Source organism: Danio aesculapii, chromosome 17, assembly GCF_903798145.1.
Source record: "Danio aesculapii chromosome 17, fDanAes4.1, whole genome shotgun sequence".
NCBI classification, from domain to species: Eukaryota; Metazoa; Chordata; class Actinopteri; order Cypriniformes; family Danionidae; genus Danio; species Danio aesculapii.
The window spans coordinates 1,035,896-1,059,588 of NC_079451.1; the positions used below are offsets into that span (position 1 = coordinate 1,035,896).

The following is a 23,693-nucleotide window of genomic DNA, read 5'->3' on the forward strand; positions in this document are numbered from 1 at the left end:
AAAGCAACAACAAAGAAGGCCAATTAAACAAAGCCAAAGGAAACTCAAATCAACAAATCAAGGCAAACAGAACAAAAAAGATAAACACAACAAAGTGTAACAACACACAATAACAAAGCAAAACAAAAACAAAAAACAACAAAACTATTTAAATCAACCACAAACGAAAAACAAGTTAAAAAACCAAACATTAACGTTTAATACACATATTTATATACATATATATTAACTGGCCACTTTATTAGGTACACCCGTCCAACTGCTCGTTAATGCAAATGTCTAATCAGCCAATCACATGGCAGCAGCTCACTGCATTTAGGCATGTGGACATGGTCAAGACGATCTGCTGCAGTTCAAACTGACCATCAGAATAGGGAAGAAAGGGGATTTAAGAGACTTTGAATGTGGCATGGTTGTTGGTGCCAGACGGGCTGCTCTGAGTATTTCAGAAACTGCTGATCTACTGGGATTTTCACGCACAACCATCTCAAGGGTTTACAGAGAATGGTCCGACAAAGAGGAAATATCCAGTGAGCGGCAGTTCTGTGGGCACAAATGCCTTATTGATGCCAGAGGAGAATGGCCAGACTGGTTCCAGCTGATAGAAAGGCAACAGTAACTCAAATAAGCACTCGTTACAACCGAGGTCTGCAGAAGAGCATCTCTGAACACACAACACGTCCAACCTTGAGGCGGATGGGCTACAGCAGCAGAAGACCACACCGGGTGCCGCTCCTGTCAGCTAAGAACAGGAAACTGAGGCTACAATTCACACAGGCTCACCAAAACTGGACAATAGAAGATTGGAGAAACGTTGCCTGGTCTGATGAGTCTCCATTTCTGCTGACACATTCGGATGCTCGGATCACAATTTGGCCTCAACAACATGAAAGCATGGATCCATCCTGCCTTGTATCAGCGGTTCAGGCTGCTGGTGGTGGTGTAATGGTGTGGGGGAGATTTTCTTGGCACACTTTGGGTCCATTAGTACCAATTGAGCATGGTGTCAACACCACAGCCTACCTGAGTATTGTTGCTGACCATGTCCATCCCTTTATGAGCACAGTGTCTCCATCTTCTGATGGCTACTTCCAGCAGGATAATGCACCATGTCAGCGCCAATCATCTCAGACTGGTTTCTTGAACATGACAATGAGTTCACTGTACTCAAATGGCCTCCACAGTCACCAGAGCTCAATCCAATAGAGCACCTTTGGGATGTGGTGGAACGGGAGATTGGCATCATGGATGTGCAGCCGACAAATCTGCAGCAACTGTGTGATGCTATCATGTCAATATGGAGCAAAATCTCTGAGGAATATTTCCAGTAGCTTGTTGAATCTACGCCATGAAGGATTAAAGCAGTTCTGAAGGCAAAAGGGGTGCGACCCGGTACTGGAGTTGTACCTAATAAAGTGGCCGGTGAGTGTATATATATATATTTTTTTCTGTCATATAATAAATCTAAATTAATATATTCATGTACTTCATGTACATGTACTTACATATTTATAACTGTAAAAATAAATCGTCTGTGTGTGTGTGGGGGGGGGGGGGGGGTTAAGTTTTTGTGTATGTTTATGTGTTTGTGTGTGTATACATACATTTATGTATGTGGGTGTGTGTTTATGCACATGTATATGCGTTTATGCCTGAGAGTGTGTGTTTGTGCACCTGAGCGTTTATGTGTATGTGTTTATGCATATGTGTGTGTCTGTGTGTGTGTGTGTGTGTGTGTGTGTGTGTGTGTGTGTGTGTGTGTCTCACATGGTTTTTTGGCTGGCGGTGGCAGTGTGAGCCCCAGGTAAGCTGTGTTTTCTGCATCCATTCTCCTTTTGTACTTCTGTCGTCCTCCTCGTACCCGATCTAGCCGAACACCTGATCACACACAAACACAACAGATTACACACATAACACACACTTCAAAATAACACATTCAATCTCATTTATGATCAAAACGGACAGAAACATGAGAAAATCTCCACTGCTTGTGTGCTAACATGAGCAAAAAAATAATAAATCTGAATATACTCTGCATTGGAGTCAGTATTGACACACACACACAAACACACACACACACACACACAGATCCACGCAAACACACGCGTCTACAGTAACAGTATCAGAGTGTAAATAAATCATCTCTCCTTTAAGAGAAACTGAAGCCGAGGAAAGAGCTGACAGATTCAGCAACACACACACACACACACACACACACACACTCTCGCGAGCGCAGCTGGAGACAGACGGAGGGACGGAGAGCGAGATCAGGAGTCAGCATGTGGCGCTGCTGCTCTCAGTGTGTGACTGAAGTGTCAGGCCTCCATATGTGAACACCGACACACACACACACTCGTATAAACAGATGAATATTTAACACTGGCTCACACACACACACACACACACACACACACACACACACACACACACACACACACACACTGAACGCCAGCCAGTTTACATCAACAATGAAACAACTCTTCCTCTGTATGATTTACAATACGAATATTACTTAAACGGGTGTCACGGTGGCGCAGTGGGTAGCATGATCGCATCACAGCAAGAAGGTCGCTGGTTCGAGTCGAGTCAGTTGGCATTTCTGTGTGGAGTTTGCATGATCTAATATTAACGTCTTATGATGTTGTGTGTCTGCTGGGATATATTGAGAAATGTTGAACACGTTATTAAAATAAGTCAACCATATTGGTAAATAGAGTCTTGTTAAAGGTGTTATTGAGATGGATTGTTGGCAGATTAATTGAAGGAAAATTAAAGCCCGTTCAACATTATTCAAGAATACTTCAGTGAATTTAAGACCTTTACGAAATTGAAGACTTTTGAGGACACCCTGGGTTCTCCTCCCAATAAAGGGTTAAAGGTTATTTTTGCAGAGGTGTTGAGCAGTCGATGTGTAAAATCATGAATAAATCAGTTGTAGCATGTTGTAGCAAACACACACTCACACGCAATAAACGCCACACTTACATCTTATTTATTAGTCAATTATTTGATAAGAGTGCTTTAACACGTGTCCATTACTCACCTCCCCTAAACCTGTAATATCTGACCTGCTGCTTTAGAAAATATGAGCTTCTGCACATACAAGCAGAAAACCACACAACTGCACTGAATTTAAAGTGTGTTGGTAACAAATAAAGTGGATTCCATTCGAATTTGAGTGATGAATCGTAGTTGTGGAACAGTAAAATGATTGTATTTTTAGAGACTGCGGAGGTGTGTTTAACTCAGTGTGTTACTTGACGTTTTATATAATTATTTGAGACATCTACTAGCACTTTCTAATGGAAAATATGCCTTTTTTGTGTAGCTCCAGGCAAATCCAAAACCATGGTCAGAAATGAACTAATGATGGACAACATGTCCACAATATTCATTTCTAGAGGCATTTCACGAATTCATTCATTCATTTATTTTCTTTCGGCTTAGTCCCTTTATTAATCCGGGGTGGCCACAGTAGAATGAACCACCAACTTATCCAGCATAATGCCCTTCCAGCTGCAAACCAATACTGGGAAACATTTATACATTCTCATTCACACTCGTACACTACAGACAATTTACTCACCGGCCATTTTATTAGGTACACCTTACTAGTACCGGGTCGGACCCACTTTTGTCTTCAGAACTGCCTTAATCCTTCATGGCAGAGATTCAACACGCTACTGGAAATATTCCTCAGAGATTTTGCTCCATATTGACATGATAGCATCACACAGTCATAAAGTAGTCATAAAGGGATGGACATGGTCAGCAACAATACTCAGGTAGGCTGTGGTGTTGAAACCATGCTCAATTGGTACTAATGGGCCAAGAAAATCTCCCCCACACCACCACCACAAGCCTGAACTGTTGATACAGGGCAGGATGCAGACCTCGGTTGTAATGAATGGTTATTTGAGATACTGTTGCCTTTCTATCAGCTGGAACCAGTCTGGCCATTCTCCTCTGGCATCAACAAGGCATTTGCCCCCACAGAACTGCCGCTCACTGGATATTTCCTCTTTCTCAGACCATTCTCTGTAAACCCTAGAGATGGTTGTGCGTGAAAATCCCAGTAGATCAGCAGTTTCTGAAATACTCCAACAACCATGTCACGTTCAAAGTCACTTCAATCCCCTTTCTTCCCCATTCTGATGCTCGCTTTGACCTGCAGCAGATCGTCTAGACCATGTCTACATGCCTAAATGCATTGAGCTGCTGCCATGTGATTGGCTGATTAGAAATTTGCGTTAACGAGCAGTTGGACAGGTGTACCTAATAAAGTGGCCTGTGATAATATAGATGGAGGAAGAAGGAAACATAGTAAACATGGTCTTTTTCAACACATACTGTTGAAAAACAGAGCAGTTAAACACCTCTAAAGCTCTTCACTGACTTTAAAGCGGAAAACACAGAGAAAAGCTCATTCGACAAGACACTCATCTGCCTGGACATACACGCTTCCTAAAATGCTGCAGAATATGAACTGCTAATCACAATGGATCTGAATTATAAAGTCCGTTTCATCAAAAGTGACACAACAAAGAGCCGCGACAACAAACTGCATTATCTTTTTAGGAGCCCGAATCGGGAGATTTCTTCTCCTTATACAAATTATTTGATTCCCTGGAAACAGAAATCTGATTAGGATTGTCTTTCAATTTCCTGACACTGACAACCCACTAACCTAATTACCCGCCGGTCCCCGCGGTCCCTCTTCTCTCTCGCAAACTCCGGCAGATCATTTGATGGTTGCTAAGTCGCAGTAAAATCTCATTTCTCCCAACTATGATTTTTAATATTTTATTGATAGTCGGAGGTAAAATGATTTCGAATTACGCTCAAGATTGGACTGACTAAACATGTCGTAAATATCATTTGAATTTAGCCCAACTGGTTCGACTTGAGGGGATAGTTCACCCAAAAATGAACATTTACTCATTATTTACTCCTCTATCAAGTGCTATCAATCCTTTCTGAGTTTCTTTATTCTGTTGAACACAAAAGAAGATATTTTGGAGAATGTTCAAAACTGCTAGCCATTGACTTTCAGCAAAAAAAACTAATACGATGGAAGTCAATGGTTACAGGTTTTCAACATTTTTCAAAATATCTTCCTTTGTGTTCAACAGAAAAAGAAGATGCTTTGAAGAATGTTCAAAACTGCTAGCCATTGGCTTCCATAGACACAAATACTATGAAAGTCAGTGGTTACAGATTTCCAAACATTTTTCAAAGTAGTTTTTGTGTTAAACACAAAAAGCAGATATTTTGCAGAATGTTCAAAACTGCTAGCCATTGGCTTCCAAAGAAAAAATCATTACTTAAGTCAATTGTTACTGGTTTCCACCATTTTACAAAATATCTTCCTTTGTGTTCAACAGCACAAAGACACTGATGAAGGTTATAAACAAGTGAAGAATGAGTAAATGATGACAGAATTGTCATTTTTAAATGCAATTCTTACATTAAAGTGCGACATATATCTGGTTTACTGCGACATATGTTCACTAATAGAGTAGTACTAATGTATATGGTGCCAGTTTAAGGTTATATATTTTTTTCTATATATATATATATTTTTTTCTATATATATATATATTTTTTTCTTATATATATATATATATATATATATATATATATATATATATATATATATATATATATATATATATATATATATAATAAAAAAGTACCACAGCAAACTAGTTTAAGTACTTTACTATTGTGTAGTTCAAAAACATTAGCGTAAGGTGGCAGTAACGCACCAAAAAGTTTGTTGTCGACCAGCGTAAAACTGGAAGAAGAAGAAATCCCCATTCTCGCCATCATATGGATTTACTTTCATCGGCTAGACACTGGCCTCACAGCTCCGTGAATGTCGGTACCGTGACTTATTGATCCGCGATCGGTAAATGTAGCTTGCGTGGACACTACTGCGCTACCTGCTTAAAATAATAGCTTCGTTACTGAAAAGCTATTTGATTTATAAAGTAGCGACGCTACCGCCACGCTACTGAGAAATGTAGATAAGCTAGTAGCTGCCCAACACTGATTGAACATAAAAAGATTAAGTTGTCCCTCATAAAACCTTCAGAATTGTGTTGTTTCAACTCATTTTAAGTAAGTATTATGAATATTTTTTGTTCCCCTTTAAATTGTTTATTTTTTGACCTCATATTTTCTATTTATTATCTATTTATTTCCACTCATTTAGATTTCTAATTTTCAGATGCCAAAACCTCACATCTTACACTGAATAGATTTATTGCAGGGGTGTCGCTAGACCCAACTTACTGGGGCACGTGCCCCAGCAAACATCGCCAGTGCCCCAGTAAATGCTTTGAGATATGAATCACTTCATATGCAAGTGTATTTATTAAGAGTGGTAATCCCGGAATAAAGACGTTACTCTCTATGTGCAACCCAAACAACGCTGGTGAAACCAATGTAGTTTAGTCAAAAAGCAAACTCTCTGCATGCACGCAGAAAAAACCAAACCCGCCCGCCTCCCACACCCCTCCTGGCTCCTGCTAGACCCTGACACGCTGCTCTTCTCCCGGTGCGAGTCCCGGTTATTAACACGCATGCCGAAAAAAACACCCGCTGCCAACGCGTTGCAAAACCGGCGTTAACAATCTTTTATGCGGAGATGTCAGCACGCAGTCGACAAAACTAAAGCTTAAATAATATGATGGTGATCTTTACTAAGCATGCCTCCTGATAGATTGTTTTTGTATAAGGGAAGTGATGACAAGTCAGGGAGGTAAAACTTAATAAAGCTGATTCTCTGCCACGTGTCAAGTCTAAAAAAACTGATGATTTTATAAAACATCTTTTTTGTGTTCAATAGAATTGACTATACAGAATTACATTCAAATGAAGTTAATATTCATGCAAAAGATTTCTTAAATGATTATTTTCGGGTTACATTTAGGATTAATTATTTTGAATAATTTTATAATAACAATAATACTTTTGTCTATTTAAAATAAATATTTTGGTGCACATATATATATGCACTATATATATATATATATATATATATATATATATATATATATATATATATATATATATATATATATATATATATATATATATATATATATATATATATATATATATATATATATGTCTAGCAATGCCCCTGATTTATTGAATTTACTCATTTTATTCAAAGGTAAGTGGCTGCAAACAATGCATATGGGCTGAATTTCAACAAACTAATGACGCTGAACATTACTACAAGTCATTTGTTTGTTGAAATTCAGCCCATATAAATAGTTTACAGCCACTTACCTTAAAAAAAATGAGTAAATGCAATAAATCAGGGTGTTTTTCAGTGTCTGCAGTCGTGTAAGTATAAATGAAATAAGTAAAAGTATCTCAAGTAAATATATCTCCATCTACGATGCTTGTAAATCGCTCTGCAGACTAAAGCGCTGTCCTGAGGTGTAGAGATGGAGATTCTGAGGTTCATAGGTGCCTGTTTTAATTAGAACAGTAACCGCCATAATTAAACAGATGCTGACAGGAATTAAACCTTGGCACTATCTAGTCTCCCGATACACGCGGAACAAGAGGGTCATGGACAGACAGAGACTGATGATTTTAATGGACAGATCTGTGAATCAGGAGGTCTTGAGGCACACCAACAGTACATATTTTGATGTCTCCCTTATCTGAGCCGTTAACATCAGGTTTTGGCGTCTCTTTTAATGTCCTGTGGAGTTGATTCAGGTGTGTTTGATTAGGGAGAGGATGAAGATGTGTAATGTAGGTGTGCATTTAGGAACAGGGTTGGGAAACTGGTTTAGAGCACAACCTCACGGCTCCAATCACTAACTACAGCAGCAGAAATCTTTGATAATACACTAACTAAATAACAGTTCAGTGTGTGGCACGTGACAATAAGAGTGTGTGTAGTGTTTTATATTTATACAGAGGACTATACTGAGTGAGTGTTCAGAAAGCCAGTGTTTTCCAGCAGATCTCCAGTGTGGTTTTCTTCAAAGCGAGCGTGGCGGTGTGATAGAGAGAGCGAGGGCTTACGGCCAGAGCGCTAAACATTTGCGGCAGATTATCCTTAGGGCCCATGACCGCAGGCTCCTTTTCCTCTCGCTGAAACCACAAGCTAAAGGGCCGGGGGCCGCAGGATTGGCAGGGGCCCTTATTTTGGGCGGTGTCACCTGTTGCGGGTGCCTGTCATCTGTGCGCGGGGGAAAGTGTCCGCGTGGCTGGGATGTTTGGCAGGGTCTCGGGGAGCTTAGCCTGACCTGTTTTTAGCCAGGAAATTTCGCAGGGCCGCGTCCTGAACTCTGCCTTTCATTTCTGCCGGCGACCCGCATCTGAACCGGTCAGCACTCTGTCAGACGGGCCTGCGATCAGGAGCATTTCCAGAGAAATGGCGAGGCGACCGCAGGGCCAACATCTGACCCCAAAACACCTGTGCGGCCCAAGCCCAGCACACACACACAGAGCTACGATCGCTTGCTTCTCAGACAGACACTTCACACTGCAAATATTGTATTGTACCATCCCTGCTATCTGAACAGCTGATCAAAATAATGAGTTTAATTGAATTGAATTAATTTATTAAGAGTTTAATGAAAATAAATATACAGTTAAAGTCACAATTAGTAGCCCTTGTGTGATTTTTTTTTCTTTTTTAAATAGTTCCCAAAAACTTTTTCACAGTGTGTCTGATAATATTTTTTCTTCTGGAGAAAGTCTTATTTTTTATTTTGGCTAGAATAAAAGCAGTTTTTATTTTTTCAAAAACATTTTAAGGTCAATATTATTAGCCCCTTCAGCAATATTAGTGTTGGATTGTCTCCAGAATAAACCACTGTTATACAATGACTTGCCTAATTACCCTAACTTTACCCTAATTACCCTAGTTAAGCCTTTAAATGTCACTTTAAGCTGAATACTAGTGTCCTGAAGAATATCTAGTCTAATATTATGTGCTGTCATCATGACAAAGAGAAAATAAATCAGTTATTAAAAATGAGTTATTAACACTATTATGATTAGAAATGTGTTGAAGAAAATCTTCCTTTAAACAGAAATAGTCTCCATCTTCTGATGGCTACTTCCAGCAGGATAACTCACCATGTCATAAAGCGCCAATCATCTCAGACTGGTTTCTTGAACATGATAATGAGTTCACAGTACTCAAATGGCCTCCACAGTCACCAGAGCTCAATCCAATAGAGCACCTTTGGGATGTGGGAGATTGGCATCATGGATGTGCAGCCGACAAATCTGCAGCAGCTGTGTGATGCTATCATGTCAATATGGAGCAAAATCTCTGAGGAATATTTCCAGTAGCTTGTTGAATTTACACCACCAAGGATTGATGCAGATCTGAAGGCAAAAGGGGGTCCAACCCGGTAGGACTAAGGTGTGCCTAATAAAGTGGCCGGTCAGTGCTTTTCTTGCGTGAAATTCTACTGTAAAGCAGCTGTAAAAATACCTGAGCTGAATTTGACTCATGTTTGATGAAGTTGGCATAGCTGATTCTGATCTTATTTCTTGACATGTAAACAACAATGGTAGAGTATGCATTTGACTGTTGTTGTCTATGCAGAAACCTTAAACGTACTATTATGAATGTTTTAATACACCGTTGACATGTAAATACTCCAAATGTTCATTTTTTTTCTTCTTTAAAAGATAAGAATTAGCACTTTAATTTCAGAGAATATGAATATTTAAAATATTAAAAGACAAGTATCTGGTAACATCCTAGACTGTAAAATGGCTTGGATTTTAAAATGGCAGACAACAAAATGTTTTCAAATCAGCCCTGTGGATCAGTGACAGACTGAATAATACTGGCAAGAAATCATAATGTACTATATTTACTTTCTCATTTCTTTTTTTTGCAGAAGCTGCGGTGCTCAACATGTCCAGATCTCCTTCATCTACACATCATACTTCAGCAATGTCATTGATAATCTTTCCTGTATGAGACGTGTGATTTGACTTGTGTGTGTGTGTGCGTGCGTGCGTGCGTGCGTGCGTGCGTGCGTGCGTGCGTGCGTGCGTGCGTGTGTGAGATCAGTCATCTGTCTCTCTGCAGAGATGATCTACAGCATGTCGTCCTCGTCCAGCACTGTTCTGGTGGAAAACACATGTTCACGCCTGTGCTAATCCTCTCACCTGTTCAGAGCGGCCCGCGAGGGAAACACACACACACACACATACACACACCCAACCCTCAAAGGAAACAATTAGCATTTTTACATTTTTAAAATACTCCATTCTGTCTGATTTACGAGCCATTTTCCTCATTGAGACCAAAAAAAAAATGTCCCCACATTTGGTGTCTCACACACACCAATACTATCAACACAGGCTCATTGTGAATACATACCTCCATATACATTTCTGGAGATCCCAAATTATGTAGCCAGAGGTACGTACATCTTTAAAATGAACGCTAGGGAGTGGTATGACGCCACTAGCATCTTTTGTTTCTTTTCGCACTACCAGCTGACCGCTTTCCTCCGTATGGACAGCCTTTCTGCTGTTACTAGTTTGTCCAGTGGCTTGCTGCAAACGTCAGACTTGAGACGCAGAGTGGAGTTGACCAATGATGGGGTTCGAATCTGGCGAAGAATGGTTCCAGAAAGCAGGTAAGAAAAAAACAAAAATAAAATAAACAAAAAAAAAACATGGTGAGAACGTGTTAAGATCTGAAAACGTGGTAAAAATCAGGCGGCTGCCAGGGCTTTTCTTTTTCTGGATTGCTTTTGAAAACACTGTCAGTTGGGTTTAGGGAAGGAGAAGGGTAGGTCAGTCGGTCAGTCAGTCAGTCAGTCGACAGCAGCCTCTGGTGGATATACGAGAGAACAGCAGGCTCGAATAGCACTCGAGAGAGAAATTTGAGACCTATAAAGCGTACACAGCGGCCTCTGGTGGATTTACGTGAGAACAGCAGGCGTGAATAGCACTCGAGAGAGAAATTTGAGATCTATAAAGCGTACACAGCGGCCTCTGGTGGATTTACATGGGAACAGCAGGCTCGAATAGCACTCGAGAGAGAAATTTAAGATCTATAAAGCATACACAGCGGCCTCTGGTGGATTCGAAATGTACCTCCAGGGAAGTATTTGGCGCTCTGCAGAAATGTATACAGGGGTGCGTAATCAGAATAAGCCTGGGTTGAAAACAATGCATGAATAATGTGCTTGTGCTCAATTAATCTTGAATTTAAATTCATTAATAAATGTTGTAAGTCAACTAATGCAGCTACCAACAATACAGTATATGCTGTATTTATTAATCGTACGCTTAGCTAATGATATACAAATATAAAAGCACTCTTCATGGCTAAAGATCATGTTAGTACGTGTCGGATACGTTTGACTTTAATAATGTATAATAAAGGCTTAAAGGGCACCTATTATGCCCCTTTTTGCAACATGTAAAATGCGTCTCTGATGTCTCTAGAGTGTGTGTGTGTGTGAGAAGTTTCAGCTCAAAATACCACACTAATAATGTCTTATAACTCTCTGAAACTGACCCTTTTAGGCTTTGATCCTAAATGTGGCGTTTTGGTGACTGTCGCTTTAAATTCAAATGAGATTGTGCTCTTTTCAGAAGAGGGCGGAGCTACAAATGCCTGTGCATCAGCATAGCGGCAGATATTCAAGATTTATAATGCCTCTTAGTCACTGACATTATCTTCAGCATGTCAAAACACTAATGGACAGACGGCTGCTTCTCACTCAGGGCTGTTTATGCTAATGAGGGAGAGATGGTCACTAGTGGGCGGGGCTTTCTCCATCTGATGACATCATGCAAAGGGAGAATGTCAATCAAAGTGTTTCTGCAGACTGTTTTAATCAAGTTAATTCAATTAATTCATGTTGACCATTAGAAGCTGGAGATATTCACCTACTGCTGACACATAGCTGGGTTTAAACCTCTTCTAAAAGGGATTTCTGCATATTAGCTCCCCTTTAAAGCACCACACACTCTGTATATCAGACCAAAAAACTGACGCACCAATTGGTGATCAACACCTGATTCTGCGCATGTCATTTCGAGCAGACGGAAAGCGAAGTCCTGTGGGCTTAGAGTCTTCGGTGACGTCAGTCTAATCTCTCAATAGTATCTGTTCTTTTCTTCCCAGCTCCGATTCGCCTCCATTGATCAGAGGAAAAAAAAACCTGCGGTCCCTGACATCTGAGTCGTGGTATTGATCACTTCCTGTTTGAGGGAACGAAGCGACTCAAAACATCCTGCTTCAGTCTTATCAGCTTTAGGATCATTCTGCTATCATTACTCATCAAAGTCATTTTCTCATGACGAGAGGGCAGTAGTTAGAGAATTACGTGTTATAAATACATTACGGTACATTATGGTTGGCACCTCACAGCAAGAAGGTCGCTGGTTCGAGTCCCAGCTGGCCCAGTTGTCATTTCAGTGAAGAGTTTGCATGTTCTCCCCGTGTTGGCGTGGGTTTCCTCCGGGTGCTCCGGTTTCCCCCACAGTCCAAACACATGCGCTTTAGGGGAATTGATCAACTAAACTGGCCGCAGTGTATGAGAGTGTATACGTGAGGCCATCCGCTGTGTAAAACATATGCTGGAATAGTTGGCGGTTCATTCCACCGTGGCGACCCCTTATAAATAAAAGACTAAGCCGAAGGAAAATGAATGAAATGCATTACAAACATCCATAGCACATTAATATTAATGTAATTATTAATAACACTGTTCAAATAGCAGTGTATGTGTATTAATGTAAATGTTTATTAAGTGATTTAAATAGTAACGAACTTAAGCACTGGTTATATTCACTATGACTCTATATTTGCGAAATCAAGGAAATCGTGGACTCTCATTTGATAATACAAAGGTCAAATTTAATCTGTTTTATTAAATATCTTGGCTTAAACTATACTTATTATCCTGTGATTCCTGATGTGCACATAAACGGGTGAGTGGAGATATATATATATATATATATATATATATATATATATATATATATATATATATATATATATATATATATATATATCTCCACTCACCCCTTTATTTGCACATCAGGAATCACAGGATAATAAATATATATATATATATATATATATATATATATATATATATATATATATATATATATATATATATATATAAATATATATATATATATATATATATATATATATATATATATATATAAATAAAAGGGGGAGTAATTGTTAAAAGTATTTTTCTGACTGTCGTAAAATGTTTTATATTCATTTTGGACAATAAAATAAAGACACAGTTACAAAAAAATAGTAACGCACCACTGTTTGACCAAATCTACAGTAGCTTGGCCATACATTCATAATGAATTGTCATTAAGATGTTTTAATATGATTTTTTTGCTGCATTTATTTAATTAAAATACAGTAAACATTGTGCAATGTTATAACAGTGTGAAACAGCTGTTTACTGTGCAAGTATATAATAAAATGTAAGTCATAGCTGTGATTTAAAGCTGAATTTTCAGCTCAGTGTCACACAGACAATCCTTCAGAAATCACTCTAACATGATGATTTTCAGATTATTCTGGAAACTGTGATACGCTTTAGTTTCCAAGATTCCCTGTTAAATAAAAAGTAGTTGTTTTTTTAAATGTTTACATTAGATTAAACTTTCACTTTGTCATTTTTTTGTGTTTAGTTCGGTTTGTCTTGTGTCTGCCATCTCTGACAGGTTGAAAAGAAAAACATGCAGCTCGTTTTCTAGGTCACACTTTACAAAAAGGTTTCATCAGTTCACTTCAGTTTATATATTCACTGACATGACCTAATAATGAACAATACATGTCCAGCATTTATTAATCATAGTTCAACATTTACTAATGCTTTACTTGTTATGTTATACTTGTTAACATTAGATAATGCACTTTGAGTTAATGTGAGCTAAGTAAATACAATAACTAACATCAACTAAAACAAACCTTATTGTAAAGTGTTAACACAAATTGAGGGTATTTATGTGGCATAATTAAAAGGTGTTCATTTCATGCCACTTTATACGTAACCAGCCATATATAGACTCCGCACTCCTCCTGTTCCTTTTTGTAAACAGATAGCAAAGCAGCTGACGATGGCACCTTTCATTTTTTTCTGCATTTGAACAATGAAGCTATCCTGCATGTAGACGTTGTGTGTTCAGATGTAAAGGCTGACAGGCATCCTTACACAGAAACTTCAAAAGAGGCAGAAGTGAAATGGATTAATTGTATATTTGAAGGGAATATCCGAGCATAAACTTGCTGGAGATGCAAAACATTTTTCATTAGAGTGCATTACGAGATCGTGAAACAAAATTTCATTTAAAGGTGTTGGCTGTGCCTGCAATTTGTCTTAAAGATGTAAGTGTTTATATATATATATAATTTGTGGTATAATTCGTCTTAGTTATCAGACGCCAAATTCAGTTGTCTGGTGTTTAGAATCAGACCATCATCCTTCATGTGCAGAGCTGTGTTCAACTCATTATGGATACGCACCCCTGCATACATTTCTGGAGAGCGCCAAATACGTCCCAGATGGTAGGATTTTGTTTTCGCGAATCCACCAGAGGCCACTGTGTACGCTTTTTCAGATCTCAAATTTCTCTTGCGAGTGCCATTCACGCCTGCTGTTCTCGTGTAAATCCCCCAGAGGCCGCTCTCGACAGACTGAGTTCCTTCCCTAAACCCAACCAATAGTGTTTTCAAAAGCAATCCAGAAAAAGAAAAGCCAGATTTTCACCAGATTTTTACCACGTTTTCAGATCTCACCACATTCTCACGCTGTTATTTGCTCGATTATTTAATCATTTGGCTTTTGTTTTTGTTTCGTCGCGGTCGTCACGCTCAACTCATCTCCACGTCACAAGTCCTCTGATGTATGCGGCGAGCCACTGGACAAACTGGTAACAGCAGGAAAGCCGTCCATACGGAGGTAAGCGGTCAGCTGGTAGCGTGAAAAGGAATGGCGTCATACCACTCCAGATGAAATGCAGCCATACATACATCTGGCTACATAATTGGCGATCTCCAGAAATGTATATAGGGGTACATTTTCAGAATGAGCCTCTGTTGGCTGTGTTTGACAGTGTGGTGTTGCTGGTTTTTACACTAACCAGCACATAAACTGCATCTGAGCATTTGCTAAATACACCAGTATTCATTCATTCATTTTCGGCTTAGCCCCTTTATTAATCCAGGGTCGCCACAGCGGAATGAACCACCAACTTATCCAGCACATGTTTTACGCAGCGGATGCCCTTCCAGCCGCAACCCATCTCTGGGATACACCAGTGTTACTTTTCATTTGTATAGATGTTTGTTTGAATGCATTTTACACCGATAAAGGTGGGCTGCATTGTCAAGTAATGATCAATCACCCTAAATAACAAATTCTGCATTAATAGAATCACAAATATGTTTTTACAATTAAATAATAAACATAAAATGTCTGATGAACATTGATGATTATGTCAATATAATTACGAAGATTATGTCTCACACCAATTAAGTTCTTTGCGTTTCGTCTCTTATCTTCATCTTCTTTGGTTTCTGATTCTGCTCTATTCACGAATGTTTCATGCAATATTCCACTTTAGTGCATAACTCTAATTTGCATCTTTGCACTGAAACACAGCTAGTTATGAAAGCCTCATATGTAAATGTGTGTCTGAAGGTTTCGGATTGGTAGTTTGGTGGACAGCCGGTTTTGTCATTACAGAAGTGACCCTCTGCTTGTGGCCTTGAAAAGCTGATTGATTTGTCGCTCACGTCGCGTCGCAACAGAGACTGACTCTGACCTTGTGATTGAGGAGGACGCAGGACGGCCCGCAAGATGCTTTTCACAACATCGCATTCATTTGCCAAACAGACCAACATATTTTCATAATGCGGACAGATAGTGAAGAAAACAGGTCAGAAACGGCCTTTAATGAACAAACCCAGTCTGTATTTATTAATCAGACAATCTAAGAGTCAGGAGCCTGTATGCTTAGAACTGCACATAAATTATATTTTCAGCTGTTAATATTTGCACATAATATTAGACTAGATATTCTTCAAGACACTAGTATTCAGCTTAAAGTGACATTTAAAGGCTTCACTAGGGTAATTAGGGTAAAGTTAGGGTAATTAGGCAAGTCATTGTATGACAGCGGTTTGTATAACAATATTGCTGAAGGGGGCGAATAATATTGACCTTAAAATGAGTTTAAAACTATTAAGAACTGCTTTTATTCTAGCCGAAATAAAACAAATAAGACTTTCTACAGGAGAAAGAATATTAGAGGAAATACTGTGAGAAATTCCTGAATCTGTTAAACATCATTTGAGAAATATTTGAAAATATATTTAAAATTTCACATGAGGGCGAATAATTCTGACTTTGTCTGTATACAGTATACATAAACACAGATGAAGTACTAAAATAATAACTTAAAGGGATAGTTCAACCAAAAATGATCATTTACTTACTCTTTTCTCTCCTTTAAAGTGGTTATGACTGTTTCTTTCTTCTGTTGAACAATAAATATGACATTTTGAAGAAAGGTGAAAATCTGTAAGCACTGACTTCAATTGTAGTAAAACAAATACTATAGGAGTTAATGGTTACAGCTTTTCAACATTTTTCAAAATATCTTCCTCTGCGTTCAACTAAAAAAAAAACTCTTAAATTTTATTTACTTGTAATCTTTCATCTAAAATGTATAGTTTAAATGCATCATCAGCCGTAATAATATCTAATCATTTTGTTTTTGTTGATTTATTTGATTTTAGTTCCTTATAAGTTCATTATGATTACCTATTCACTAATATATATGATTATGAAAGCAACAAAATTACTTTTTTAATGCAGCATCTTCAAGCACTTTATCCAAAATCTGAGCCCTTTTCAAACCTTGAAAACAGTCAAATAAATATGAGCATTTTCAAGAATTTCCAGCACCCGAACTAACCCTGACTAAGGCTGCACGATATTGGGAAAAGCTGCTTTATTTAGTTTTTCAGAACTTTTACATTGATTGTGATGATTTTGTAGGGGAGTGAATATGTATAAAAACAAATTACAAGCATACTTATTTATATTTACAGAAAACAGCTGTGTGTCTGTCAATCTAAATCTACAATGTGTGTGTGTGTGTGTATGTGTAGCTCCTCCATCCTACTGTTTTAAAGGGATAGTTCACCCAAAATGACAAATTCTGTCATCATTTACATTCTTTATACTAGTTTCAAACCTTTAAGAAGTTCTTTCTTCTGTTGAACACAAAATAAGATATTTTGAAGAATGCTAAAAACCTGTAACCATTGACTTTTATACATTAAATTCATTTACGTTTTTGGGTGAACTGTACCTTTAAGCACCATTGGACAAAGGTGATTCATTTCTGACAATCTCTCCCTATTTTCTGGGCTCTTATTCCTCCTGATAATATATTTGCATTAATTTTTCATCAGCTAGTAATGTGATTCATTCTCGGCGTCTCGTGCAGTGGAGAGATTCCGTTACTTCATTCAGCTCCATATAGACAGAAGAGCTTTCACAGGCACAGATGGATTGTGGCTGAAGCAGAAACCATTTCAGAGCGGCTTTAAATCCAGCCGCTAACACACACACATACACACACACACACACACACACACACACACACACACACACACACACACACACGATCTCATCTTACACACGAGTGTACATACAATGAGAAGGAGCAGATTCTTACTATGCGTTTATGTGCTTTCCGGCACAAATACAGCAGGGGAAATAAGTATTGAACACATTGCCATGTATTTTTCCTGGGAATAGTATCTCTAAAGGAGCTGTTGACATGGAATTGAAGCAGATTTTGGTGAAAACACAAACAATACAAGCATAAAAACAAAAAAACCAAACAAATCTGATTAATGAGTGTATAAGAGTGAAATGAGAAAAGTCCTGAACTACTGAAATGTGTTTAATGTAAATATTAAATGTTTAATATAATATAAAGACGCCTCTCATATGGAGGATGAAGCCACATGCATTGCTCAGGTGTGAGTTCCTCACAGACTTTAACGGAGTGTAGAAATCTTGATGGTTCTGTGGGTCTCGTCTATCAAATCTGAGCTTTATTCTGTATTCTCAATTGGATTAGAATCAGGTGATTGGTTAGGCCATTCTACAGCTTGATTTTCTTTTTCTGAAAGCATCTGAGAGTCTCCTTGGCTGTGCTTAGGATCATTGTCTAGCTGAAATGGTTTCATCTTCATCCTCCTGCTAATGTAGATGTTGGACTGAAGCAGCTGATGTTCATTTACACTGAGGAAGGGCAGAGGGTTGCTGAAGAACTACTGAGAGATTTCAGCTGCTGTCTGGGCTTTCACTGCCGGAATACACCTTCCTTTCTTCATGTGTTCAATACTTTTTCCCTGCGTCATTTCATTTTATTGTGCATAACTTCATTTGTAAACTAATTAGTTTTAATTTCTTTGCATATGTGGATTTCATTGGTTGTTACTAACATCTAGGGAAAGTCAACAGCACCTTTAGAGATATGTTTTCTGAGAAAAATGCTGTTCAATACTTATTCTTCCTGCTGTATCTTAATATTTAAACCAGTGTACTATAAGTTTAATTGTATATTACACATTCATTTGTTTATTTTACATTCATTTGTATACTAAGTTTATTTGTAAATTATCATTCCAAAGCAGCTCATTCATTCATTAATTTTTTTTATCTTAGTCCCTGTTATGATCACACAATTCGCTGAAGAACTACAAATCCACCGTTATATGGACTACAAATTCCATCATGCACTTCGTACACACTGGTTTCTGTTTCACTTTGAACATACGTGTACACACACACACACACACACACACACACACACACACACACACACACACACACACACACACACACACGCACACACACACACGCACACATGCACACTGATTTATATTGATTTATAAATGCATAGATATGAATGTCTTCTTTTCTGATAAAAAATAAATAAATAAATTGAAATAAGTTCATGTATATAAAAAAATCTGCCAATGTGGTCAGAACAATAAACAAAATTATTTTTTATATTTTTTTCTGACCTCACTGGCAGAGACTTGTTGTTTTAAGAAAAAATTATTAATTAATAAATAATTAATTAAATAAATAAATAAATAAATAAATAAATAAATAAATAAATAAATATTTAAATATATAATAAAAGATATCTTACAAATAAATAAATTAATAATGATCAAATAAATGAATAAATAAATAAATGATTAATAAATACATAAAAATAAATACATAATCAAGTGATAAATGTACTCACTAACAAGAGCAAACAATGAACAAAGCATTTATTACAGTGTGATTAATCCTGCTTAACATCAGTAACTGAAATATCATGCATTAACTAATAGTAACTAACTAACTAGTAATATGATAACAACACTACTGTGGATATTAATAACTCATTATTAAATCTTGATTAATAAATACTGTTCATTATTCATTCATGCTAGTAAATACATTCACGAACGAAACCTTATTGTAAAGCTTTACTGTGTGTGTGTGTGTGTGTGTGTGTGTGTGTGTGTGTGTGTAAAGGAGCAGGCAATAGAAGGGAAAATTGAGAAAGCAGGACGAGTGTGTGTGTGTGTTTGTTTAATTGTCAGAGGGCAGGACTTTAAAGAAGCATCCGCAGGAAGAGAGCTGAGATGTTCGGAAAACATTTAGCGGATCAATACGTCGAGGAGCGAAGCGTCCAGCCGGCGTACAGTTACACTTCTGTTAGAGCAACACACACGCACACTCACACATCAATGAGAAACACTGCGGATACACACACACGCGCCTGAGTGAGTGAGTGTGTGTGTGTGAGTACGTAAGTGTGTGCATAAATGTGCGCATGAACGTGTGTGTGTGTGTGTGTGTGTGTGTGTGTGTGTGTGTGTGTCGCTCACCCTCCTTCAGCATGCCCACTTTCAGACACTTCATGAATCTGCAGGCCTGGCAGGACTTGCGTCTCCGTTTGGTGATCTCGCACTCGTTGGTGGCCGGACAGCTGTACTCGATGTTACCTGCGCAGACACACACAAACAAATAACCCAATCAAAACACAAACAACCCAGCGCATCCATCAAAGGCATCACGGGACGCTCTATAAATCAGTCTATTCATGAAATCATCCTTTACTCCATTTGAAGATGAAGAAACTCGAGAAGCAGAAGAGACAGCAGTACAGATGCACATCAGCTGGAGTCAGGATGATTCTCCCTCCTGTGAATCTTCTTCAAATATTCCTCAGGTTACGTTCAACAGATTCAGGAATTTCTCACAGTATTTCCTCTAATATCTTTCCTTCTGGAGAAAGTCTTATTTGTTTTATTTCTGCTACAATAAAAGCAGATTTTTATTTTATTAAAACCATTTTGAAGGTTCAGGACACCCTGGAGTACTGTTTTTGAGATGTTAACAGATGTGTGTGTGTGTGTGTGTTGAGACAGTGTTAGCATCTGCTAGCTTTAATTGTGGGGAAAACTGAATAATGTTGAGCTATTGTCAGCTAATTTCATCTTCCGGGTTTAAAATAATTTTGTGGTGGGATCAAAATCAGTGAGGTAGCGCTCGTCTGCCTGTTCAGGAAAGATGTATCAGGTTCTCATTATTCATAGCGGAGTTTTCTTATCCTATGAGAAGACCCTGCTTCTTAATTATTCATGAGAGCATGTGCTTTTTTCCGAAGGCAAGACAGACCTGCCAGGCTGTGAGACAGCGTCCACGCACGGCGCACAGTATTTAACCGTTTATGAAGGCTTGTATATTATTTGTTTCCATGATCTGCACGGTTTGTTGCATGTTTTTCCTCACGATGCTGTCCGGGCTGATACAGCAAAGCTGTTGGTTTGCAGAAAGCATTTTTGTCAGGAGAGCTGTACGAGAATTGGAGAATGGTGGACTTTATCTTTTTGAAATAAGTTCATGTATATAAAAAATCTGCCAATATGGTCAGCACAATAAACAACAACACTTTTTTTTCTGACCTCCTTGGCAGAGACTTGTTGTTTTAGGAAAAATTAAAAAATAAATAAATAAACAAACACATAAATAAAAAGTACATAAATAAATAATCAAATAAATAAATAATAAAAAATAAATTAATTAATAATCAAATAAATAAATAAATCATCAATAAATAAAAAATAATCAAATGAATAATAAATAAATTAATTAATAATCAAATAACAAATAAATTAATTAATTAAACATTATTTATAAATAAATAACTAATAAACAAATAATAAACAAATAAATGATCAAATAATAAATGTAATTAATTATCAACTAAATTAATAAATACATAATTAAGAATCTAATTAATTTATTAATTACCAAATAAATAAATTAATAAATAAATAAACAAATAAATAACCGAATAAATAAACAAATATTAAACAAATAATCAAATAATTAATTAATCAATAATCAAATGAATAAATAAATACATAATTAAGAATCAAATTAATAAATTAATAATCAAATAAAGGAATAAATAATCAAATAAATATATTAATAAATTTTTCTAGTTGTTTTAGAATCAAGAACTAACAGCAAGTCATTTAAAGTCTTAAGTAAATCATCATCCTCTGTATTTACAGTAAGTTGACTGAATGGTGTTAAAATATATTTAATACAATAATTTATCTGTTGGGGATGCAGTGGCGCAGTAGGTAGTGCTGTCACCTCACAGCAAGAAGGTCGCTGGGTCAGTTGGCGTTGCTGTGTGGAGTTTGTATGTTCTTCCCGTGTTGGCATGGGTTTCCTCCGGGTGCTCCGGTTTCTCCCACAGTCCAATCACATGCGGTACAGGTGAATTGGGTAGGCTAAATTGTCCGTAGTGTATGAGTGTGAATGAGTGTGTATGGTTGTTTCCCAGAGATGGGTTGTGGCTGGAAAGGCATCCGCTGCGTAAAAACATGCAGGATAAGTTGGCGGTTCATTCCGCTGTGGCGACCCCGGATTAATAAAGGGACTAAGCCGAAAAGAAAACGAATGAACTTATCAGTTGAGTTCGTTACCATTCAGACACATCGCCTATATCTGTGCTGCTGTGTTCCCATGTTCAGACAGGGAAAGAGACCTGCTGTACTGCTCCACTGTGTTTGCATTCAGACCCGGGGATTTAGGGGAGAGAAGTCCTCCTCAATCATAGTGTTTATAAAAACACGATTACCTTTATAATGATAGAACAAATAGAGGTTATGTGTATATGAAATTACGAATAACACATGCAGCAGGATATTAAATTACTGTTTATTTCTTTGCATTTTAACTTTGTAAACTAAAATCATGCGTCTCCTCACGGTTTGTGTCTCATTTGTTTTGTCTGATTTTGTGAGCCACCTTCTGAGGTAGACTTGAACTGAAAGAGGAGCGTTTCAAGACCCTTTAAGGTCAATATTATTCGCCCCCTTCAGCAATATTAGTTTTGGATTGTCTCCAGAATAAACCACTGTTATACAATGACTTGCCTAATTACCCTAACTTTACCCTAATTACCCTAGTGAAGCCTTTAAATGTCACTTTAAGCTGAATACTAGTGTCTTGAAGAATATCTAGTCTAATATTATGTGCTGTCATCATGGTGAAGATAAGAGAAATTAGTTATTAGAAATCAGTTATTTAAACTATGATTAGAAATGTGTTGAGTAAAAATCTTCGCTAAACAGAAATTAGGGAAAATAATTCTAATAATTCAGACTTCAGCTGTACACACACATAATAAGCAGTCACTGATGCATTATTCAGCGCGGCGCTCCATACCTGCGCTCAGGAGCATTGTGCGGGAACAATAGGTAAAGTGCTTGATGTCCTGCGTGTAGATTTGGCATTTCAATGAGGACGTGTGTTTGGGTAATGGCGGGACAGACGGACGGATAAATGCAGGACGACAGCGGCAGACAGACTCTTGTTCTCCTGATGCGTGTGCTCTGAATGTCTATGCGCTCGCTTCGTTTATTCACTCCCGATCACTGAAAACTGAAGTGCAGGATAAAGGCTATACGACACACTGTACTGTACTGTACTGTACGGAGGAGGAAAGTTACACTGTGTATGGGACTGAGGGTCAGTGTGTGTTTCTGTGTGGAGTTTGCATGTTCTCCCCGTGTTGGTGTGGGTTTCCTCCGGGTGCTCCGATTTCCCCCACAGTCCAAACACATGTGCTATAGGGGAACTGATCAACTAAATTGGCCGTAGTGTGTGAATGAGTGTGTGTGAATGAGTGTGTATGGGTGTTTCCTAGTACTAGGTTGCAGCTGGAAGGGCATCCGCTGTGTAAAACATATGCTGGATAAGTTGGCGGTTCATTCCGCTGTGGCGACCCCTGATGAATAAAGGGACTAAGCTGAAAGAAAATGAATGAATGCATGAATGAATGAATTAAGACGCTCCTGATAGCAACGTGACACAGTGTTTGGCAGAAATGACAGTATGCTCGTGTTTTACTCATGTTAATGTAAAGAGATACTATTGGATCCTTTCATAAACTCAAATAAGGCTTAAATAAAGTAAAATAAATGCAATAAAATTATCATAAATTAAATACGTAAAATCTGTGAGCTTTAAAAAACACTCAAACTACCTACTAGAAATCACCAAATATTACTGAAACAAAAG

At 37.8% G+C, this 23,693-nt stretch overlaps 1 protein-coding gene across 1 annotated transcript in view; it reads right to left on the reverse strand.

Moving 5' to 3' along the window:
• Positions 1-23,693, reverse strand: part of esrrb (estrogen-related receptor beta) — an 85,836-nt gene that overhangs the window by 18,537 nt on the left and 43,606 nt on the right. The window contains exons 3-4 of the mRNA XM_056477660.1: positions 19,979-20,095; positions 1,768-1,878 (exon numbers count right to left, since the gene is read on the reverse strand). Of these exons, the coding sequence (XP_056333635.1) occupies positions 1,768-1,878; positions 19,979-20,095 (228 nt within the window). The remainder of the gene's footprint in view (positions 1-1,767; positions 1,879-19,978; positions 20,096-23,693) is intronic.